Source organism: Cydia splendana, chromosome 18, assembly GCF_910591565.1.
Source record: "Cydia splendana chromosome 18, ilCydSple1.2, whole genome shotgun sequence".
In the NCBI taxonomy this organism is placed as follows: Eukaryota; Metazoa; Arthropoda; class Insecta; order Lepidoptera; family Tortricidae; genus Cydia; species Cydia splendana.
This window is the reverse complement of record NC_085977.1, coordinates 9,270,751-9,290,043: the sequence shown is the minus strand read 5'-3', so window position 1 is coordinate 9,290,043 and position 19,293 is coordinate 9,270,751. Positions and strand designations below refer to the sequence as shown.

At 40.0% G+C, this 19,293-nt stretch overlaps 2 protein-coding genes across 2 annotated transcripts in view; one reads left to right on the top strand and one right to left on the bottom strand.

The window, feature by feature from the left end:
* Positions 1 to 12,620, top strand: part of LOC134799570 (autophagy-related protein 2 homolog A) — a 36,871-nt gene extending 24,251 nt beyond the window's left edge. The window contains exons 29-38 of the mRNA XM_063772003.1: positions 339 to 506; positions 2,088 to 2,247; positions 2,652 to 2,819; positions 3,142 to 3,313; positions 3,411 to 3,557; positions 3,709 to 3,836; positions 6,827 to 6,981; positions 7,782 to 7,946; positions 8,379 to 8,585; positions 8,794 to 12,620. Coding sequence (XP_063628073.1) covers positions 339 to 506; positions 2,088 to 2,247; positions 2,652 to 2,819; positions 3,142 to 3,313; positions 3,411 to 3,557; positions 3,709 to 3,836; positions 6,827 to 6,981; positions 7,782 to 7,946; positions 8,379 to 8,579 — 1,464 coding nt within the window. The 3' untranslated portion in view covers positions 8,580 to 8,585; positions 8,794 to 12,620. The remainder of the gene's footprint in view (positions 1 to 338; positions 507 to 2,087; positions 2,248 to 2,651; positions 2,820 to 3,141; positions 3,314 to 3,410; positions 3,558 to 3,708; positions 3,837 to 6,826; positions 6,982 to 7,781; positions 7,947 to 8,378; positions 8,586 to 8,793) is intronic.
* A 3,025-nt stretch (positions 12,621 to 15,645) lies between these two features.
* Positions 15,646 to 18,539, bottom strand: LOC134799566 (small ribosomal subunit protein uS5m). Its single transcript, XM_063771999.1, has 7 exons — positions 18,301 to 18,539; positions 18,001 to 18,220; positions 17,573 to 17,706; positions 17,198 to 17,292; positions 16,900 to 17,035; positions 16,542 to 16,741; positions 15,646 to 16,054 (listed from the first exon to the last, which is right to left on the bottom strand). The coding sequence occupies exons 1-7, from the start codon at positions 18,452 to 18,454 to the stop codon at positions 15,698 to 15,700; spliced, it is 1,296 nt and encodes a 431-aa protein (XP_063628069.1). The 5' UTR covers positions 18,455 to 18,539; the 3' UTR covers positions 15,646 to 15,697.
* Positions 18,540 to 19,293: the final 754 nt, after the last annotated feature.

The following is a 19,293-nucleotide window of genomic DNA, read 5'->3' as shown; positions in this document are numbered from 1 at the left end:
ATGAATAAGGCGGTACATCTGTACACCAGTCAAATGCTAAAAATACAATTTAGTTTTAATAGTTAATTTTATGCTGCGGTTTAGCCGTGTGAGCATGATCACAAACATCACACTTTTCGACATAAAATGTTGTTGACGTAACTGGTGACCGAAGAGCTGGCGGCTACCTCGCACAACGTATCAGCATTGTGATACAGCGAGGAAATGCCGCCAGCATCCTTGGTACAATGCCTCAATGGCCTATTTTAGATTTAAGCTAGTTATTAATTTCTTTTAGTAATGCCACTGTATATATCTTGTTTGTAAATAAATGATTAATCTTTTAAATGTTGTTTTAGGTTAAATTCCAACACGAAACATACCCCAGCAGCGGCACACACGCGTCGCGGCAGACGCTCGCCGTGAGCAAGATCGAGGTGCTGGACCGGCTGGTGTGCAGCGACATCAACAAACTGCTCAGCCAGTACAAGCTCAAGGACGAGCCCGAACGGAGCAATGCTCATATGGTGAGTCACGCGATAAATTCCAACACGAAACATACCCTAGCAGCGGCACGCACGCGTCGCGGCAGATGCTCGCCGTGAGCAAGATCGAGGTGCTCGATCGGCTAGTGTGCAGCGACATCAACAAACTGCTCAGCCAGTATAAGCTCAAGGACGAGCCCGAACGGAGCAATGCTCATATGGTGAGTCACGCGATAAATTCCAACACGAAACATACCCTAGCAGCGGCACGCACGCGTCGCGGCAGACGCTCGCCGTGAGCAAGATCGAGGTGCTCGATCGGCTAGTGTGCAGCGACATCAACAAACTGCTCAGCCAGTACAAGCTCAAGGACGAGCCCGAACGGAGCAATGCTCATATGGTGAGTCACGCGATAAATTCCAACACGAAACATGCCCTAGCAGCGGCACGCACGCGTCGCGGCAGACGCTCGCCGTGAGCAAGATCGAGGTGCTCGATCGGCTAGTGTGCAGCGACATCAACAAACTGCTCAGCCAGAACAAGCTCAAGAACGAGCCGAACGGAGCAATGCTCATATGGTGAGTCACGCGATAAATTCCAACACGAAACATACCCTAGCAGCGGCACGCACGCGTCGCGGCAGACGCTCGCCGTGAGCAAGATCGAGGTGCTCGACCGGCTGGTGTGCAGCGACATCAACAAACTGCTCAGCCAGTACAAGCTCAAGGACGAGCCCGAACGGAGCAATGCACATATGGTGAGTCACGGCGATAACCGATAACTAACCTATTTACAAGGATATCTGACCCAAATAACATTGCTTTTGGCTAATTTCTTATGGGCTTTTGTTACAAATTGCTACCACATTGCCTTTTTAAATTGCTTATAGCTTCAATGCAAGACGCAACTATTTTGGCCAATCCTTGTCTTGAAGTTATTTTTTTATAATAGCTAACCATAGACCGATGAATCGAGCATAAATGCAGCGAACTGAAGACTAAATACGTGAGACATCAAAATGCCATAGTATCAATGCCCATTTTATCCTCGATTTATATCGCTCTGATCGGTAAATTCAGCTAAAGGGCTGGTTTTATGCTCTCATTGCACAAACATAAATTGTAAGGAATCACGTGGAAGACTTTACAGGATAGGGATACGTGGAAAACAAAGAGGGAGGCCTTTGATTAGCAGGGGGACACTATAGAGTCATAAATAAAATAAAATTAAATAAATATCTGGGAGACCGAGCTTTGCTTAGAAAAGTAAAAACTCAAAAATGTGCGTTTTCCCAGAAATAAGACCAATTTATCGCCCCCGAAAACCCCCATATAGCAAATTCCATCGAAATCGTTAGAGCCCTTTCCGAAATCCCCAAAATATATATATAAATAAATATACAAGAATTGCTCGTTTAAAGTTATAAGATTAATACCAGAATTGCTCATTTAAAGGTATTAGATTATTATTACATTGTATAATTTAGTATGTACCTATACCTCTTACTTTATTACTATACAAAGTAGTATGTATTAGAATGACGGACTCAGACTGTCGTACACGCTATGCCAGTTTCTCCTCCAACTCAACTGAAGAATGATTAACCACCCCATTTATTCCCAGTTGGTGATAAAGGCCGTGCACATGAGACCCGACCCGGCGCTCTCCGCACACGAGTGCTGCCTCAAAGTATCGCTATTACCGCTACGATTCAACCTCGACCAGGACACGCTGGCTTTCCTCGTCGGGTTCTTCTCCAAACTTGGCACGGACGAGAACAATGGTATGTGGGAAAGGATCCTTGCAGTAGTTACTTTACTCCCATAAAAGTGCACAATTTGATGCATGTGATTTTGAAATGAGATAATTTAAGCAAATGGAGCAATTCATCCGAAATGGAGTACTATTTTAATATTTACTGACCAAAATAAGCTGCTTGCAATTTATAGAAGTACAGAACAGGAGCGCAAAATTAAATGAATGAATATTGAATAGAATGCTCTAAAGATTAAAATTCCATTGAAAACTTTTGCTCTGATGATTCTTATGATACAAATTATATTATAAATAACATAATATGAAAATAGAAATAATCGATTCAGCCGATATAACTATTGGTCTAAACTAAATATAAATGATGTGTCATTAGATTCCCAACCAAACTATATCTCATCATTTTTTCTACAGACGACGACACAAAAAGCATAAGCGGGCTGTCAACAGACTCGAGTAGCTCACGCCAGACCACACCCACACACCGGCCCCCAGTCATGAGCATAGCCAGCCACTTGAAGGACCCGCCACCAACACCGACTTCGCTAGGAGATGCTGATGCTTTGAGCCTCAACGACACTGGTACGATTGTGTACTTTAAAGCTATGAAAATAGAGGTAATTTTATGACAGGGTTCGATCACTGACGAGTGTAATGAAGACCTGCCACCAACATCGAATTCGCTTGGAGACGCTCTTTTTATGATCCTAAATGAAATTAGTACGATTGTGTAATTTATGGTTATAAAAATAGGGTTTATTTCCTATATCTCTAAATATAGTGAGTCACTTGATCTACTCGACACCGACTCTTTCTCGCAAGAATTCATTTTGAAACTTAAAAATATTAGAAGGTATTTTGTATACTGTACCATACACATTACTAAACAAGGTTGTATTTCCAGTGATCCGAGATGACGAACCTCTGATGGAGCCCTACGAAGCCGAGCGCCTGGTGTCCGAGAACCTCATACAACTGGAGGAGGACTTCAACCGACTGGGCATTAGTCAGGAGAAACCCACCACTAAAGTGGCGGTCGACCTGGAGCCGGTTGATGACTCGCCGATTTATTTCAGGTATGTTTTAGAACATTATGTGTGAGATATGATGTGAATGACATAGGAAAGAGTAAAAAAAAATTATTGATCTGTCTTTAAACATGTGTTCCTACAGGAGGGTAGTGTTTTCCCCCGAGGTCCCGATCCGGTTAGACTACGTCGGCAAGCGCGTGGACCTGTCCGCGGGACCGGTGGCCGGGCTGCTCATGGGCCTGGGGCAGCTCAACTGCTCGGAGCTCACACTCAAGAGGCTCGACTACAAGTGAGTACCTAGAATCCAGAAATACAATTTTCACTTTATTTTTTCCTTTTACTGCATTTTGACTGCTAAAACATGATATATGCAGAACAATTTTATAATAATAGCCCATTTCGTAAACTAATTTTGAGATAATTTGGTATTTTTGTTCCAGACTTGGGCTACTTGGCCTAGAGAAACTGGTACAATGGGCCTTGCATGAATGGTTGTCGGACATCAAGCGGCACCAGCTCCCCGGCCTGCTCGGCGGCATTGGGCCCATGCACTCGCTGCTGCAGTTAAGTAAGTTCTGACATCCCTGAAAACTTCAGTTGAGAGTAAAAAATACATTTAAAATGTTTATGTTTAACAATTTCATTTTTTCAGTCAGTATTGCTCGTATAACAATCCTACAACGAGAGCAGTTACAAAACCTCTATAAGAGGAATGTATCTCGGATGTTATGGTCTAAGATCCCACATATATGGTCGACCTTCACTAATCTGTCTGACGGATGAAAATATGAAAGAAAATATGTTTCAGGACATAAATAAATAGGGTTGCCTAAAGAAATATGGTCAAGGCTATTTTTAATAAATTTTAGAAAAAGTTTTTCGCCAAATTTCATCGATTTGTCTGACAAACGAAATAAGTTTCAATGGAAAGTATACAACTTGTACAACATAAATCATCTAAACTGAAATAAATGTCATATATTAAGAAAAAGTGACCAAGGCCTCCAGTGCCCCAGGCTGGAATCGAACCAGCGTCCTCTCCTCGATGACGTCGGAGCCTGGGGCACTGGAGGCCTTGGTCACTTTTTCTTAGTATATGACATTTATTTCAGTTTATAATTTATATAGTAGTGTTTCTACTTGATAAAAACAAATTAAAATATTTTTCTGAAATAATTTAATTTGTTCAAATAATTTAGTATAAATCATCTAGGTTGCCTATCTTTTTTCGGTCACTATTATGTGGTTGCCGTGTTCTTGTCCACTCCCACGGCTCATATATGAGCTGCAACGCTTATGGTGACGTCACATCGTGGGAATGGACAAGTTAAAGAGGTGATTTTATATCGATAATTGCACTCATCTGTCTGACGCTTGAATTATACATCAAAATGATGGTAATTTTATTGCAAATACAATGGTATAGGGTTGCCTGCAATAATCCGGTCACAAATAAGGGTTGCCAGGCTTTTAATTAAAATAAGAAGGGAAGACTTTTAGCGATAACTCATAAACGGCTTAACTGATCAAGTCTGTTTTAATTTTATTTGATTGAGTTTTTTAAGCACTATTTTCATGATTTTTTCCATATTTTTAGGACAGATGGTTCAACCTCTTAGTGTGGGGTGTCGTTGGATAGGCCTTTGAAAATAAATCCCTATTTATTTTAAGACCCCTGTCTTTAAACAACATTTCTTGATAACGTGAATCATTTCGGAAATAATCGTTTAGAAAGAAAATAAAATGTTTTTCCTTCTAATTTTTGAACCATCTGTCCAAAAAATATGGAAAAAATCATGAAAATAGTGCTTAAAAAACTCAATCAAATAAAATTAAAACAAACTTGATCAGTTAAGCCGTTTATGAGTTATCGCTAAAAGTCTTATCCCTTCTTATTTTAATTAAAAGCCTGGCAACCCTTATTTGTGACCGGATTTTCGCAGGCAACCCTATTCAATTTGTACTTGCAATAAAATTACCATCATTTTGATGTATAATTCAAGCGTCAGACAGATGAGTGCAATTATCGATATAAAATCACCTCTACACGGCAACCACATAGTGACCGGAAAAAGATAGACAAGCTAGTTGATTTATGTTGTACAAGTTGTATACTTTCCATTGAAACTTATTTCGTTCGTCAGACAAATCGGTGAAATTAGCCGAAAAAATTTTTTTTTCAATTTTTTTTTTTAAATAGCCTTGACCGTCTTCGAGCAACACAGGCTTCCGACACTTCGGAAGGGAGGGGCCCAAGCGATATTTCACCGTACAAATCTTTCTGCCATTTTTCGCGGGGGGAAAGGTGCACACAGTCGCACTTCTCACACACTTACATACAAAATCCAATCTGTACTGACGACACAAATACATAGAAAAAGACACACGTCAAAGACAAATTTTGCAAACCTAGATCTCTTTTTGTGTACGGACGAGTGACAAGTGTCACAACACGCACACTAACACATTTTCGTTGAAGTATGTTATTGTATTCTGAGAGATGAGAAGTCGGATTTGTCGCTCGACCGATCCACAATTTGTACTGAGCGAGCAAAATCGATAAATCCAACAATTACATGAGACTAAAATATAATAATTGTGTTTGAATCTAATTAAACGTATGATATGTAAAAAAAAATATTACATGTGAAATGTAACACTTTCTTTTTGTAAATTTGATGTCCCCGACCTCTTTTCATAACAAAAAACCGAGCAAACAGGCATTTTTGTGCAGCAGTGTTCACGCGCGCGTCTGGACTCGGTCTAGTGAAAAATCCAAGTGCAACTAGTTTTATTACCCGCGCTAGATTAGATTGACGCGCTAATCTTGTACCTCGGCAGAGGGGAAATAGTGCGAATGCCGCCTCCCTTCCGTGTTGCTCGAAGTTGACCGTATTTCTTTAGGCCACCCTATTTATTTATGTTCTGGAACATATTTTCTTTCATATTTTCATAGTTACAGCCGTCAGACAGATTGGTGAAGGTCGACCATATGTGGGATCTCCTACTATTACAAACCTCGCTAGATTCGGTTCTGAACATTTTTTTTGCCATCTAGCAAGCTACACCTCCAATTTCTTTTATTCTACTTTTGCTTGTATCACAAGTTATAATTTAGCTCGGATAAGTTCTTTTTTTTTCTTTTTTTGAATTTCATAATTTCCTTAATTCCTACCTACCTACCTATTAGATTCGTTTTTTCTTAACCTTTTGCCTACGAATTGTGAACCCGGCTGCCACGCCACAGGCATAGCCTAGTATGGGGCCACAGGACATTGATATTTATTGTCAACAAGGTTTTTTCAAATAAATATTATTCTATTCTAAGTTCTACGATATCGCAAGATACATTAACCTGATAGTTTAGCTAGCCGTAGTGTGTTAACTCAACACTATAGTTCGTTTTTTAGCATTAGAAAGAACTTGAAAGAAGGTAAGCGATCTTAAAAGACACATCAAGATTGTTTACCTTATTTCTAATGCTAAAAAAAACGAACTATAGTGTTACCCTGGCGCGATTCGCACAGCCAGTTATCATAAAGTTTTTCTTTTCCGCAGTAACGGGCATACGCGACCTGGTGTGGCTGCCAGTGGAGCAATGGCGGCGCGACGGGCGGCTGGTGCACGGGCTGCGGCGCGGCGCCGCCTCCTTCACCGCGCGCACCGCCGTCGCCGCGCTAGACATCACCACGCGCCTGCTGCAGCTCATACAGGTCTGCCTTCATGTTGACACACATCTGGTGCTGAGCGCCGCGACGCTTCCTTTTATCCGTGGTGTCCGTCTTGCGTAACCTAATCTTAAAAACCGGACAAGTGCGAGTCGGACTCGCCCACCGAGGGTTCCGTACTTTTTAGTATTTGTAGTCATAGCGGCAACAGAAATACATCATCTGTGAAAATGTCAACTGCCTAGCTATCACGGTTCATGAGATACAGCCTGGTGACAGACGGACGGACGGACGGACGGACAGCGGAGTCTTAGTAATAGGATCCCATTTTTACCCCTTGGGTACGGAACCCTAAAAATGGGCGCAGATTTTTACGAAAACTACTACGTTTTATCTGACTGACTTTAATGAAATTAGTCACGTTTTTTTTCCTAATTCGAACTGACAACATTTCTTAAAACTGCTATTTATGATCTACTAAACATGTAAACTTTTTAATTTTAAAACTAACACGGTACTTAATCGTGTAAAACTTACGTTTATTTATGGCCTGAGATGTTGATAAAATTCCTCGCCAGTGTGCCTGTAACCACGAACGTAACGTCACTTTCGAAACTTCAGGCCATATATAAACGTAAGTTTTACGTGATTAAGTCCCGTGTTAAGTTTAAAATTATGAGTGAAAATCGTGTTAGTTTAAATGAATATCATTCAGAGCCCACTGTGTCCCACTGCTGGGCAAAGGCCTCCCCCCCTCTTCCTCCACTCGTCTCTATTTAGTGCAATTAAATCAATATATTTAATTTATAATCACAATTTAGCGTCATATTGTTTCGTTGTGGCAGGCGACGGCAGAAACGGCGTTCGACATGCTAACGCCCGCGCCGACATTACAACTGGCGCCGGCGTACGAGCGCCGCGAGCGCCGCCGCCGCCGCCGCCGCGACCCGGCGCGCATGCCGCAGGACATCCGCCAGGGCGTCGCCACCGCCTACCACACCGTCAAGGAGGTAATTACTAAAGGCACTAATTTATTTAGTATACCATAGAGTAACTTATAATATACATACTAGGCCTCAAAAAGTTTTTTGACAAGTTTTCACTATGACTTTGATGCACCAAGGGGGTTTGTTTACGAAACGCGAAAATCGAAATTTCTTTATCTGCCTCTCTATCGATCGAATAAGCAAGAGTGATAGAGAGGCAGAAACCGAACTTTCGATTGTCGAGTTTGTAGGCGATGTGATTGACCTAGTGACGCATGATGTGTCAGTGATGATGTCAATGAGGTTTGTTTACTGCATGTGCTAGTGGTGCCACCTACGCAGAGCTTTGCCTAATATTCCCTATTTTCGAAAAGTACCATATGTTACAGTTTTTTCTGGAAACACCTAAATAAATATTGCAAGTGAAATGCCCTCAAGAGCTGTTTCCATGTGCAGGGCTTCGCCGAGACGGCGGCAACCATGGCGCTAGCCGCGCGCTGCTCGAGCGGGGTGGGCGTGCTGCGGCACCTGCCGGGCGCCGCGGTGGCGCCGCTGGCGCTGGCGGCGGGCGGCGCGGCCGACGTGCTGGGCGGCGTGCGCGCCTCGCTGGCGCCGCACCAGCACCGCGACAGCGCCGACAAGTGGCGCGCGCACTGACACATGGTGTGTACACTTACATTCAACCACTAATCCTTCAGCCGCGGACTGTGGACGCACGCGGTTCGGCGGCGCGGACAGTGGGCCCGCCGAGTAGACGGATGGCGCGTGTGGTGGAACTACCGCCATAAAACACAAGATACCGTATGCCATCGTAAACTCTCAAATTGTACTTTATTTATTTAAGATTAACGGTCAATTTTATCTTTTACAGGACCAGTATGTCGCACACGATGAGTAGCTTCAATGAAGAAAAAATTCAACAACACTTTACACTGGTAAACAATTATACAGTACATAAACTTGTTAAGAATTGCTCATTTTAATTTACGATCAACAGAATATCACATCCACTGGTGTTCAAAATTCTAAACGTTCCTACCATTCGCCCCCTTTCATAATGTTATGTAACGTTTCAAGCACTCTTAAAAGGGTGGATAAATTAATTTTAAACATTTCAAGGTACTACTATTATTAATTATTGTAAAAAAATCGCCAAAAACAAAGTTTTGATACGATGTATTTTTGTAGTCATTATCATTCGTTTGTGATCAACGGAAATATAATTATGACAACGTAATAACACTTTCAAATATAAAGATCGGTTTTCCTAAGCCGCCATATAGCGGCCGTCTCCACTACCGTCACCACACACTAAATAATACGGCTAAATATGGATGTCGTAGTATTTGTATGACGACGGCCGCTATATGACGGCACCGCTGTCCTAATAGGAAACCAGAACATAAGAGAACATAAAAGACGTGTAGTTGTCTGGCAGCTAGCACATCGCCTAGCTGATTGGTGTAGAATATAGCCATACGTTGTACTATTGTCGTTCTCATACTAAGATATCAAATTATATTCGAAATATTATCCTATACTTAATCTTGCATGAAAACCGCTTTTTGTGTTTTCTGCGTCCGGTCTAAGGCTGCGGTTCTACCGACACAAAGAACTGCAAAATGAAAGGAGATTCGAAGGAATTAAAGCTTGTTTTCTTGTTCATCCCTTCTCCACTCTGTGACAGTAAAACCACAGCCTAAGGGCCCTTTCACACCGCGACTTTTTAACGTGCCGTCGACGTGCGTTTGTATAGATATAGATACACACGCGATTCGCACGGAAGTCAGACGCAGCTTGTAGACCTTTGCACACCTACAGCGATGCAGACGCGCCTTTGTAGCTATACAGACGCGATGCTATCGCGCCGTCGACCCGCGTTTACGAAACGCTGAAAATTCGTAGCTTAGTATTTGTGGAACAACCATGCGTTTAAAATCGGCGTATTAATGCAAGGACACATTTAAATTTTATACAGTTTATATCGATAGGAATTTCTCTAATAGGTACATTAGTTTTCAAATTTTTAGATTTAAACTTTTTCAAATATATGGTGCTTAATTTTAGTAGCATTTAGAGCATTTAGTTGCTTTTACGTTTCAGTTTTTATTTTAATTTGTTGATGTAAATATTTTTCCAAATTGTTAGAACAGCAGTTCAACCGTCATACAGAAAATTATGTGGCATCAATAGGTAATATGGGGCATTATCTATGAAAAGAGACCTTATTGTCGATGGCGCTTACGCCGCAGCGTTGTGCGGCATTGTATTCATATCGGAGCTTCGTTAATAACGGCGTAAGTGCCATCGACAATAAGGTCCCGTCCCGATAACGTCACATATAATTTTCTTTATGACGACAGGGTTTGGTGCCATGACATGATATTGTTGTAAATACAAGCGCGTAGGAATAATAATCAAAAATTGCACTTCAGTATTCAGTATGACTCCTTAACTCAAAAAGTTTGAAATTGGTCCGATCCGGCAGATACGCAAAAAGAAGTGGACACAAGTCGAATGGAACGTGCATGGGGTTTTCCCTGCTCCCGCTTTAAGGACACAAATCTATCAGTTCTTATAAACTCAAGTAATGAATAAATGACAATCTGACGATTTGTTTCCATTGCAATTTCTTTTTTTTTTGTATATAGCTAGTCCTTTCTATCCTTAGAGCATTTAGTAACTGGAGAGGTCATGGCTGTCATTTTCTGTACGAAACAGTCTGCCGATTTTTGCGGGGGAGGAGACGTCAAATGTATTGCTATTTCTGCATGATTTGTACGTAACGTACAAATAGCCATGTCAGTCCACACAAAAGTTTGCACAATTGTGCAAGTTTTTCGGCAGAGGGGTAAGCTCTTAAAGGTGACTCCAGTTATTAAATGCTGTAAGTTTCTATCGGATCGGAACAAATGTGAAGCTTATAACTACTTTTATATACTTGCACATTTGATATGCGTAGCATCCAACATTTAAGCTCTAAATCATAATTAGATTCCAAAAAATGTTGCCACTGCAATAATTTGTTTGTAAAATAGTAGATTCCTTTTTATAAATAAACACGCTAAGATAATTTATTTATTGGTAATTTTACTCCTACGATTTAAAAAAGTACTTTTACTTACTTATTTTTACATAAATACAAGACGCGCTAGTAAAAAGTGGCAACATTGTCTTACTTTTTTTGGAATCTAATTATGATTTAGAGTTTAGATGTATCGTTCTATCACGGTGCGTGGCCAAGATGCCAATCGTTTGCGCTCCGTAGCGAACGAAGCGCAACTGTCTCTGTCGCACAAATAAGGAAGAGTGATAGAGACATATTACCGTATAGTTCGCTACGGAGCAAGCGATTGGCATCTTGGCTAGGCCACCCAATGATTTTAGTTTTTCCATGGGCCGAATACATCGTTCAAAATCAACCAAGGAGGAAGATATCAAGATTCTAAACTTTATACTCATAGAGATAAGGTTCACTTTGGCAGTACAGTAGTAATGTAACGCGCTTGCATTTTACAAAAACCTATAGGAATTATACATTATTTTATCTAAGGGTGGTATTCCACCTATCCAATTTCTTTGTCCAATGTGTATTGCCACTCACGTTTTGCTTTAATGAGAGAGTGAGACGCACTGTCATTGGACAAATAAATTGGATAGGTGGAATACCACCCTTAGAAATGTGATATGAAACGTCTAAAATTGCAATTGACTCAATCAAATGCGACTGGCTTAATGTTAAGAGGAGTAAACATAATTAAAATATTCTATATAATATTTTTAAATATTAGGTATGTATTATACACCTTAAATAACTTTGCGTTGTGTTGTAACATCCCTTTAAACGGTATCTTTATTTAAAATGTATACTTGTCTCATACATCGATTGAGTATCCTTTGCACACCAAAACTTAATAATTCGGTGTTTGCTGTCGCGCAGCCGGGTAAAAAGTATGTAGTTTATCGGGATGGTATAATGCAAACTGACGGTTTGTTTCTATCAAAATGTGACAAATACTTGTAGTTCATGGAGATAATAGCAACTTTCAATTATTGTCACAACTTAGTAATTTTATTTAATTACCTGAAGATGTGAAGCAGACTGTCCTAAGATAGGAAGAACTAAAGATATATTGATGCACTGAAAGTGTTGGCTAATATGTGCGTGAGAGTAAACCAGCATCAGCGCATATAGTAGCATAAATTGAATTATCCAGTCGGGTGTTTATATTGCTCGGAATTACTCTAATTTACCTGTATGAGCGTTTTCCATGTGAAACCATACCTAGAGGTAGCATATCGAAAAAAATTCGTCAGCATCAGAAGTAGCTAAGCGGGCTAAGGTTTAACACAAAAACAATGACCTAAACACTACTTTGTCATTAAAAGAGCCCCATAGCTGCGAGCGTATCTGAGAGTACTAAAGTGCATTTCACCATCAATTATGTATGTACCTACCTCTTGGGGTGATCTGCTTGACATGTAGTTCTATAGATTTTATAAACAATGGACCGATAGATTTCATTAGTTCTTGTGATGACATTTATAAACGTGTGATCCTCTAGCAGTAAACTAAGACTTTATTGCAATCGAATTATTTTATTTTGTTTTTATCTTGAAGCAACAGATTGAAAGTTTTATGTTAGTTTATTCATCAAAAGTCAGTCTTTATAGAAAATAAATAAAATTGACACTTTATTCGATGTTTTATTTCAAAATTTGATATTGTCGCCAGTTAAGTCACGACTATATATCCGATAATAAAGTCAGACCGTGAAAAGTCTGCAGCGATTTTGATAGCCCACGCAGTGCAAGTGTCATTTTAAACGTCAAACTTCTATGAAATTATGACGTATAAATAACACTTACACTGCGTGGGCTATCAAATCCGCTGCAGACTTTTCTTGGTGCGACTCTACCTAAGTTGCAAAACTTTTAGGAGAGAAAAGGGTTGCGCCTTCAACCGACGATGTGCGATAATACACCGTACTTGGTAAGTAATTAGTATGCATTACTATCCTCCACGGGCGTAGCCAGGTTTTAGTATCGGGGGGGGTTCAACGTTCAAAATAAAACGACTAAAAGTACATAAAATAACCCTTACACAAGAAAAATATTAGAGACTACCTGTGCCCGCGGTTCCGCCCGCGTGGAATTCTGTCTGTGTCAGTAAGCGGCTAATTTCTAATCCTAATTTCTCTCCCTCTCCCCTGGAGGCGGAACTTGAAGTAAAGTTGACAGATGGATATGCTAGAGGACAGTAGACCAGATAAAATATTTTAGGTACCACTAAATAAAACTACACTCCAAAATCAATAGTTTTTTTCGCCCTTATTATAATTTTACACATGATTTTAACGACAGAGTAGGTGTATATCGGACGATACAGTAAGGTATACGCACGCGAGCGAAAGCGAAGCGGCCTGCCTGGCTAGAGCGCCACTCACCGTGGTCTTCTTCAGACTCCTGAGGAAGAGCGCGTGCCGTTTGTAACCTCAATGCGTTGCGAGACTTTCGCGAATGATTCGATTTTTTTCGGGAAGGCATGGAAATGTGTATAAAATGCGAGTCCCAAATCGTTTGACTCCGCAAACGACCAGTGCCGGATTAAGATATTTTGATGCCCTAAGCATTTCTAGACCATGGTGCCCCCTCTCCCTAGGGTCATCAAGATTACATTGAATTTTTTTGGTAAATTGAGTGACGTTCATTGCCACATTACAGCTGAGAATGGAAATCAGTCATATCATTTTATCACGAAAATTGACAGTGCCGTAGCAGTAACTTTGCAACAGAGTACCTAATGCTGCTGTAGTCGCCATATCTTAGAATGTAATTGAAAACGCGAGCGGAGCAAGCGCGAAAATTTTTCGATATAAAAACGCAATTTGATAGACAGTTGTACATTTTTACTTTTTAGTATGGAAATCAGTCACATAATTTTATCACGAAAATTGACAGTGCTGCAGCAGTAACGTAGCAACAGAGTAATGCTGCTGCAGTCGCCACCCGAAAGTCACCTTTGTCATAACATAGAAAGTAATTGAAAACGCGAGCGCAGCGAGCGCGAAAATTTTTCGATATAAAAAACGGAATTTGATAGACAGTTGTACATTTTTACTTTTAGTATGGAAATCAGTCACATAATTTTATCACGAAAATTGACAGTGCTGCAGCAGTAACGTAGCAACAGAGTAATGCTGCTGCAGTCGCCACCCGAAAGTCACCTTTGTCATATCTTAGAAAGTAATTGAAAACGCGAGCGAAGCGAGCGCGAAAATTTTTCGATATAAAAACGCAATTTGATAGACAGTTTTACATTTTTACTTTTAGTATGGAAATCAGACACATCATTTTATCACGAAAATTGACAGTGCTGCAGCAGTAACATTGCAACAGAATAATGCTGCTGCAGTCGCCACCCGAATGTTACCTTTATCATATCTTAGAAAGTAATTGATGCGATCCGATAATCGACGATGGCGGAGAAATCCAAAATCCAAACCACCGTATACTATAGGTAATAGTTAGTAATCAATGAAATATGCTGCACGCCTGTTCTTATTTGAATTCTATGAATGTTAATATTCTGAACTTTTCGGGGGGGGGTTGAACCCCCCCCCCCCTGGCTACGCCCGTGCTATCGATCCTACTAACTATCCCTTCAAGTGGCGCCACCGAAAACGCAAAAAGTAGTCAAGTGGCGGGGCCCCGGTGGGTGGTCAGCGCAGATTAAGAAAATTTTTCAATATCGTCGATTTAAGCTTTTCTATGTTTGAAAGTATATTAAATCACATATTGTTAGAATCAGCGTTATATAGGCTATTTGAATATAGCAATTAAATTATTCTAATGTTAATATACACTTGGCCAGACGTAATCAAACTCCGGAAGAATGACAGTTTTCCAGCTTCCTTGTTAAAAATGACTACCACCATAAAACTAATTGATTATTGGAGGTAATTGCTATATAATTATCAAAGGAAGACTAAATCAATAAAAAAGATCCAAGATACAATTTCTTTTACAAAACAACCTCTTAAAAAACGAGACTGACCTCGGACTTGGCGGTCGCTTCCGAATCAATGGTCCTCACCAATAAATTTTATACCAAGTGTTTTTGTGTTTCTTATGGTATGCTATCCTTCTCTAACTCGCTACCTAATTTTGGGCGCTAGAAGAGCGTAACTATACTTAAATGCGTTCAATTTCACCTCTAAATACGTCAACACCTCATTAACCACTCAGTGGTGGATGACAGTTTACTGGTTTTCGCATCGACCATTCACGGGTTGACCGCCACTTGAAGGGCTATAGTACTTATTCAATTCTATGAAATTTAAATCATATTCAATTATAATAGAGTTGCATTTCTTTTGCTCCATTCAATTTTCAAACAAAACTAGTTCAACTCTATTTCCTACACTATAGGTTCAAATTTCCGTAGTTAATTTTGGTTGTCATTTGTATGTCTGGGCCTTAGGAAGCTAGAGTCAGTCTAAGTATTCCACCTGTCCAATGTGTATTTTGTCTCACATTTTGCTCAATGAAAGAGTGAGACGCAATGCACATTAGACCAATATATTGGACAGATGCTTTACGCATACTACCCGGCGCGGGGACGGGCCGGGATGGTTATGTGGGACTCCCTGTTGTAGGCTAATGAGACTCGTTCGAATCGTTACTGTTATCATACTAAGATATATGTGAATAAATAAAACAATGAACTATAAACATTTATTGAACACTAAATTACATTACAGCCTAAAACTAATCTAATTTGCTTCCTCAGTCTTTTCTTCCGGATACTTGTCAGTGAGGAAACTCTTTACCTCTCCATATTCTACCTTCAAGTTTTTCCTGATCTTCTCATGATTCCTAAACTTCTCATATTTCTTCAGGAATATTTCGTAGTGAGGCATGGTCTCGTAAAACCGGGGGAATTTCTTTTTCCTCAATATAACTTTGTCATTCATGACATACTGGTTAAAGTCTAAGGTTTCATCTTTACGTATTTCCTCTTTGGTCCTCACTTCACTGGGACTCGCTATCACTTTGGGATAGTATTCGTTTTCTTGGCGATACTCAACTAGGTGAAGTTTCTTTTCCTCTGCCAGCTGTTGGTGTGACCTCTGAAAATGAAGTGTATTTTGTTGAAATTATAGTTTTAAACTTAGCAGTCAGTAACTTAGTAATAAAGTTAGTTTTCGGTTACATTTTATTATTTACTGTTCTTATTTTTTTTTAACTTTTTGCATTTATAAAAGAAGGTATGAGGTTCCACCTTTCAGAGCACCTTTATTTACTATAGACAGCAACATTATCTACATTGGAAAGGTAATTCAATCTTTTTTAGGGTTCCGGACCTCAAAAGGAAAAAAACGGAACCCTTATAGGCTTATAGGATCACTCGTGCTTCTGTCTGTCCGTCTGTCACAGCCTATTTTCTCGGAAACTACTGGACTCACACTTGGCCGGTTTTTTTCTATGTAGTACCTATACATACCCTTAGCAAGCAACTTTCTCAGTAGAAAAAGGCGCGACATTCTCTACTGACAAAGCCAGAGTATAGTTAAAAATGATGTGGTAATACTTGTAACTAATATGATCAAAACAAACCTGTTGAAGTAGTCCAATGAAGAAAGCCTTTACAATGTGCTGTAAGTTGTTAGAGCCCTCAACCTTTGCTCGGATGTCCTTGATGCCAATAGCCTCGCAGATTTCCTTGATGGCTCTGTGGCAGCTAAGCCCGTAGCCTTCATTTTTCTTCTGTACAAATATTTTTGTCTTACCAAATGCTGTGTAGAAATCGTGGAAGACTGAAAAAAATATATATATATCCTTATAAAAGCTTTGTCATAAAATAATACTCCATTGAATTTGTCATTTAAATACCAGCCAAAACCAATTTTAAGTTCAAACAATATTTTGTATGATTCATAAAAAAAAGTGGTGTTTCAATGTAATGTAATCTCACTTGTGCGTCCATTGTAAATTTCAAAATGCATTAATTTCTGTCCAGCTCGATTCCTGGCTTTCCGCAGGGCAGCAGATGCCTCTTTTGACCGTCCAAAACCAAATCCAGCCAGTCCTTGCTTGTTACCAGTTACTACCTAAACGATAAACAGTTTTTAGTAATATAATTGGTTAAAAAAAAAGTAGAATTATGGTGTTCACACTGGTTTGTCCAATCGCATCTCATACTTTGCATTTGGCAACTGAAATGGTTATTAACCCAGTTTAATGGCACTATAAATTTAACTAGTTTTACTGACCATAGCCTGATAATTCCTTGTGCGGCCAAGACTTCCTTTCATAATAAGTAGGGAACGAAGCTGGAGCACTTTGGTGTCAAAACCAACGAATTCATCTGGAATAAATATTAAAAACATTAGTACTTTAATTTCAATCATAAACAAAAATTACAGCTTTCAACTGTTGTGATCAATAGAAATTAATTTAGCTTTTAAAAATATTGTATGTGTATGAAACATCTCATGTATTAAGGCAAATGTTAAAGACTAACAAAAATTCTTAGATTTTGTACTACTATTACTAGAGAAGTATTCTTAGATATTCATATTTAGTTAGGCTTCACAATCAATTTTAATATACCCTTTGATGTATACTGATGATCACTTTTAACATACCTTCACCAATTGGATCCGGGGGTCCAATACTTCTGCCTGGCATGCGGGTGCCGGACCAACCTCTCTCAATAGGACTAAGCTTTAGGCGGCGGAATTTAGTCATAGAATCTCGAAGCTTAATGAGTTTATCCATTCTGAATATGAAGAAATTTTTAATGTGGTAGGATAACATTTTGGAAACAAAAAGGTGTGAAAAACACATGGATTTTAACACAAAGCATTCATTCAGTTGATAGGCAAAACTTTAACAAAATTCAAAATTATTTTTTTAAATCATAATTTAAGAATTAATACTGTTACATAAATGCATGTAGGTATTTGTCACTTAATAGGCCGCTGCAACTATGTGTAACAACTGCATAGTCAAACAAAGAGACAGCGTCTTTCTCAGAATGGCACATTTATGTTAAGATTTCCTTTCCCTTCACCTTTCTGGGTCATCTGGCAGGCGTTGCTGTTTCAGAAGTTCTCTGCCACGAATGACAGGCGCAGACAGACCAGGCCACAACATGTTGATCTTGCCCACACCAATCATCTGACCGCGGTTGAGATCACGAATCCTGATACGCCCCGCGCCCTTACCACGACCCTTTTTGGCACCAGGGTTACTTACTGAAGTTACTGACTTCCATAATTTCTCTGCAGGTACTGTAGGCATAAAATACAACCTCATTAATGGTAGTTGCTAAACAAAGTCATTTCATAAAATAAAACTCCGTTTTACTCACATTTGTTGAAGAAATTTACACAAGCAACTGATGTAGTGCCCAGGTTCCTTTTGAGGTTAGCAGCGGCATAATTAACTAATAAAGGCGCTGGTTTGTACAGTAAGCTTATTGGCCTGCTTAAAATATTTCCCAAACTAAGTAATCTAGTAGTCATGATTGCAGTTTTACTTTACAACACTTTGTTTATTTTATATAATAAAAGCCATAGCCTGCATATCAGCAGGCTGATGGCTGACAGAAATGACCACGGACCTAGAGAGTAAACCGGATAGTGTACATTAGCCAAAAAGTGTGTCCACATGAGAAGTCAAGGTGGGCCGTTGCATCTCTTTCTAATTAGGGTGACCATAAGTCATATGTATGTGGGATATTAGGATAACATTGAATATATAGTTTGGCCAGGATCTTTTCTTATTCATGCATAGTTATATCAGTTATAAAGAATCATACTGTCTTTTCGCTGTACTAGTATTATGGCCTAAAAAGGGATGGATTTAGTTTTTTTCTCTTCTTTACAACGCTTCACACAACCTTAGGTACTTAATTTAGTTGTTCTAAAAACTGTTATTAATAGGCGTAGATGCTGGACCACGAACATGGTCGATCCTCAGGAAGGTGGTCCGCCGTAACGTCTGTCAAGAATACAGGTATGAGTGAGAGAGATAGATATGCTGACAGAACCAGAGGGTCTACCGCGAACCGCGTTCGACGTGTCGCCCCTCTGTCACACTTACGTACGAAAGTGCTACAAAGAGGCAACACGTCGAAAGCGGCTCGGGGTAGGCTTTCAGGACACCCCCAATGTCCTGAGAGCTTTTTACAGTCTTTTCCGCGTTAGGTCCCAGGCCCTTCATAGCAAGCACTAGCCGCCCTTTTCTCAGCACCCATCATATAGACTGCCGCTTAAAATATCTGGCCGCCCTAGGCCCGGGCCTACTCGGCCTTAGGGCAAATCCGCCACTGCCACAGGGTCGCGTGGGACCGCTACGCCCG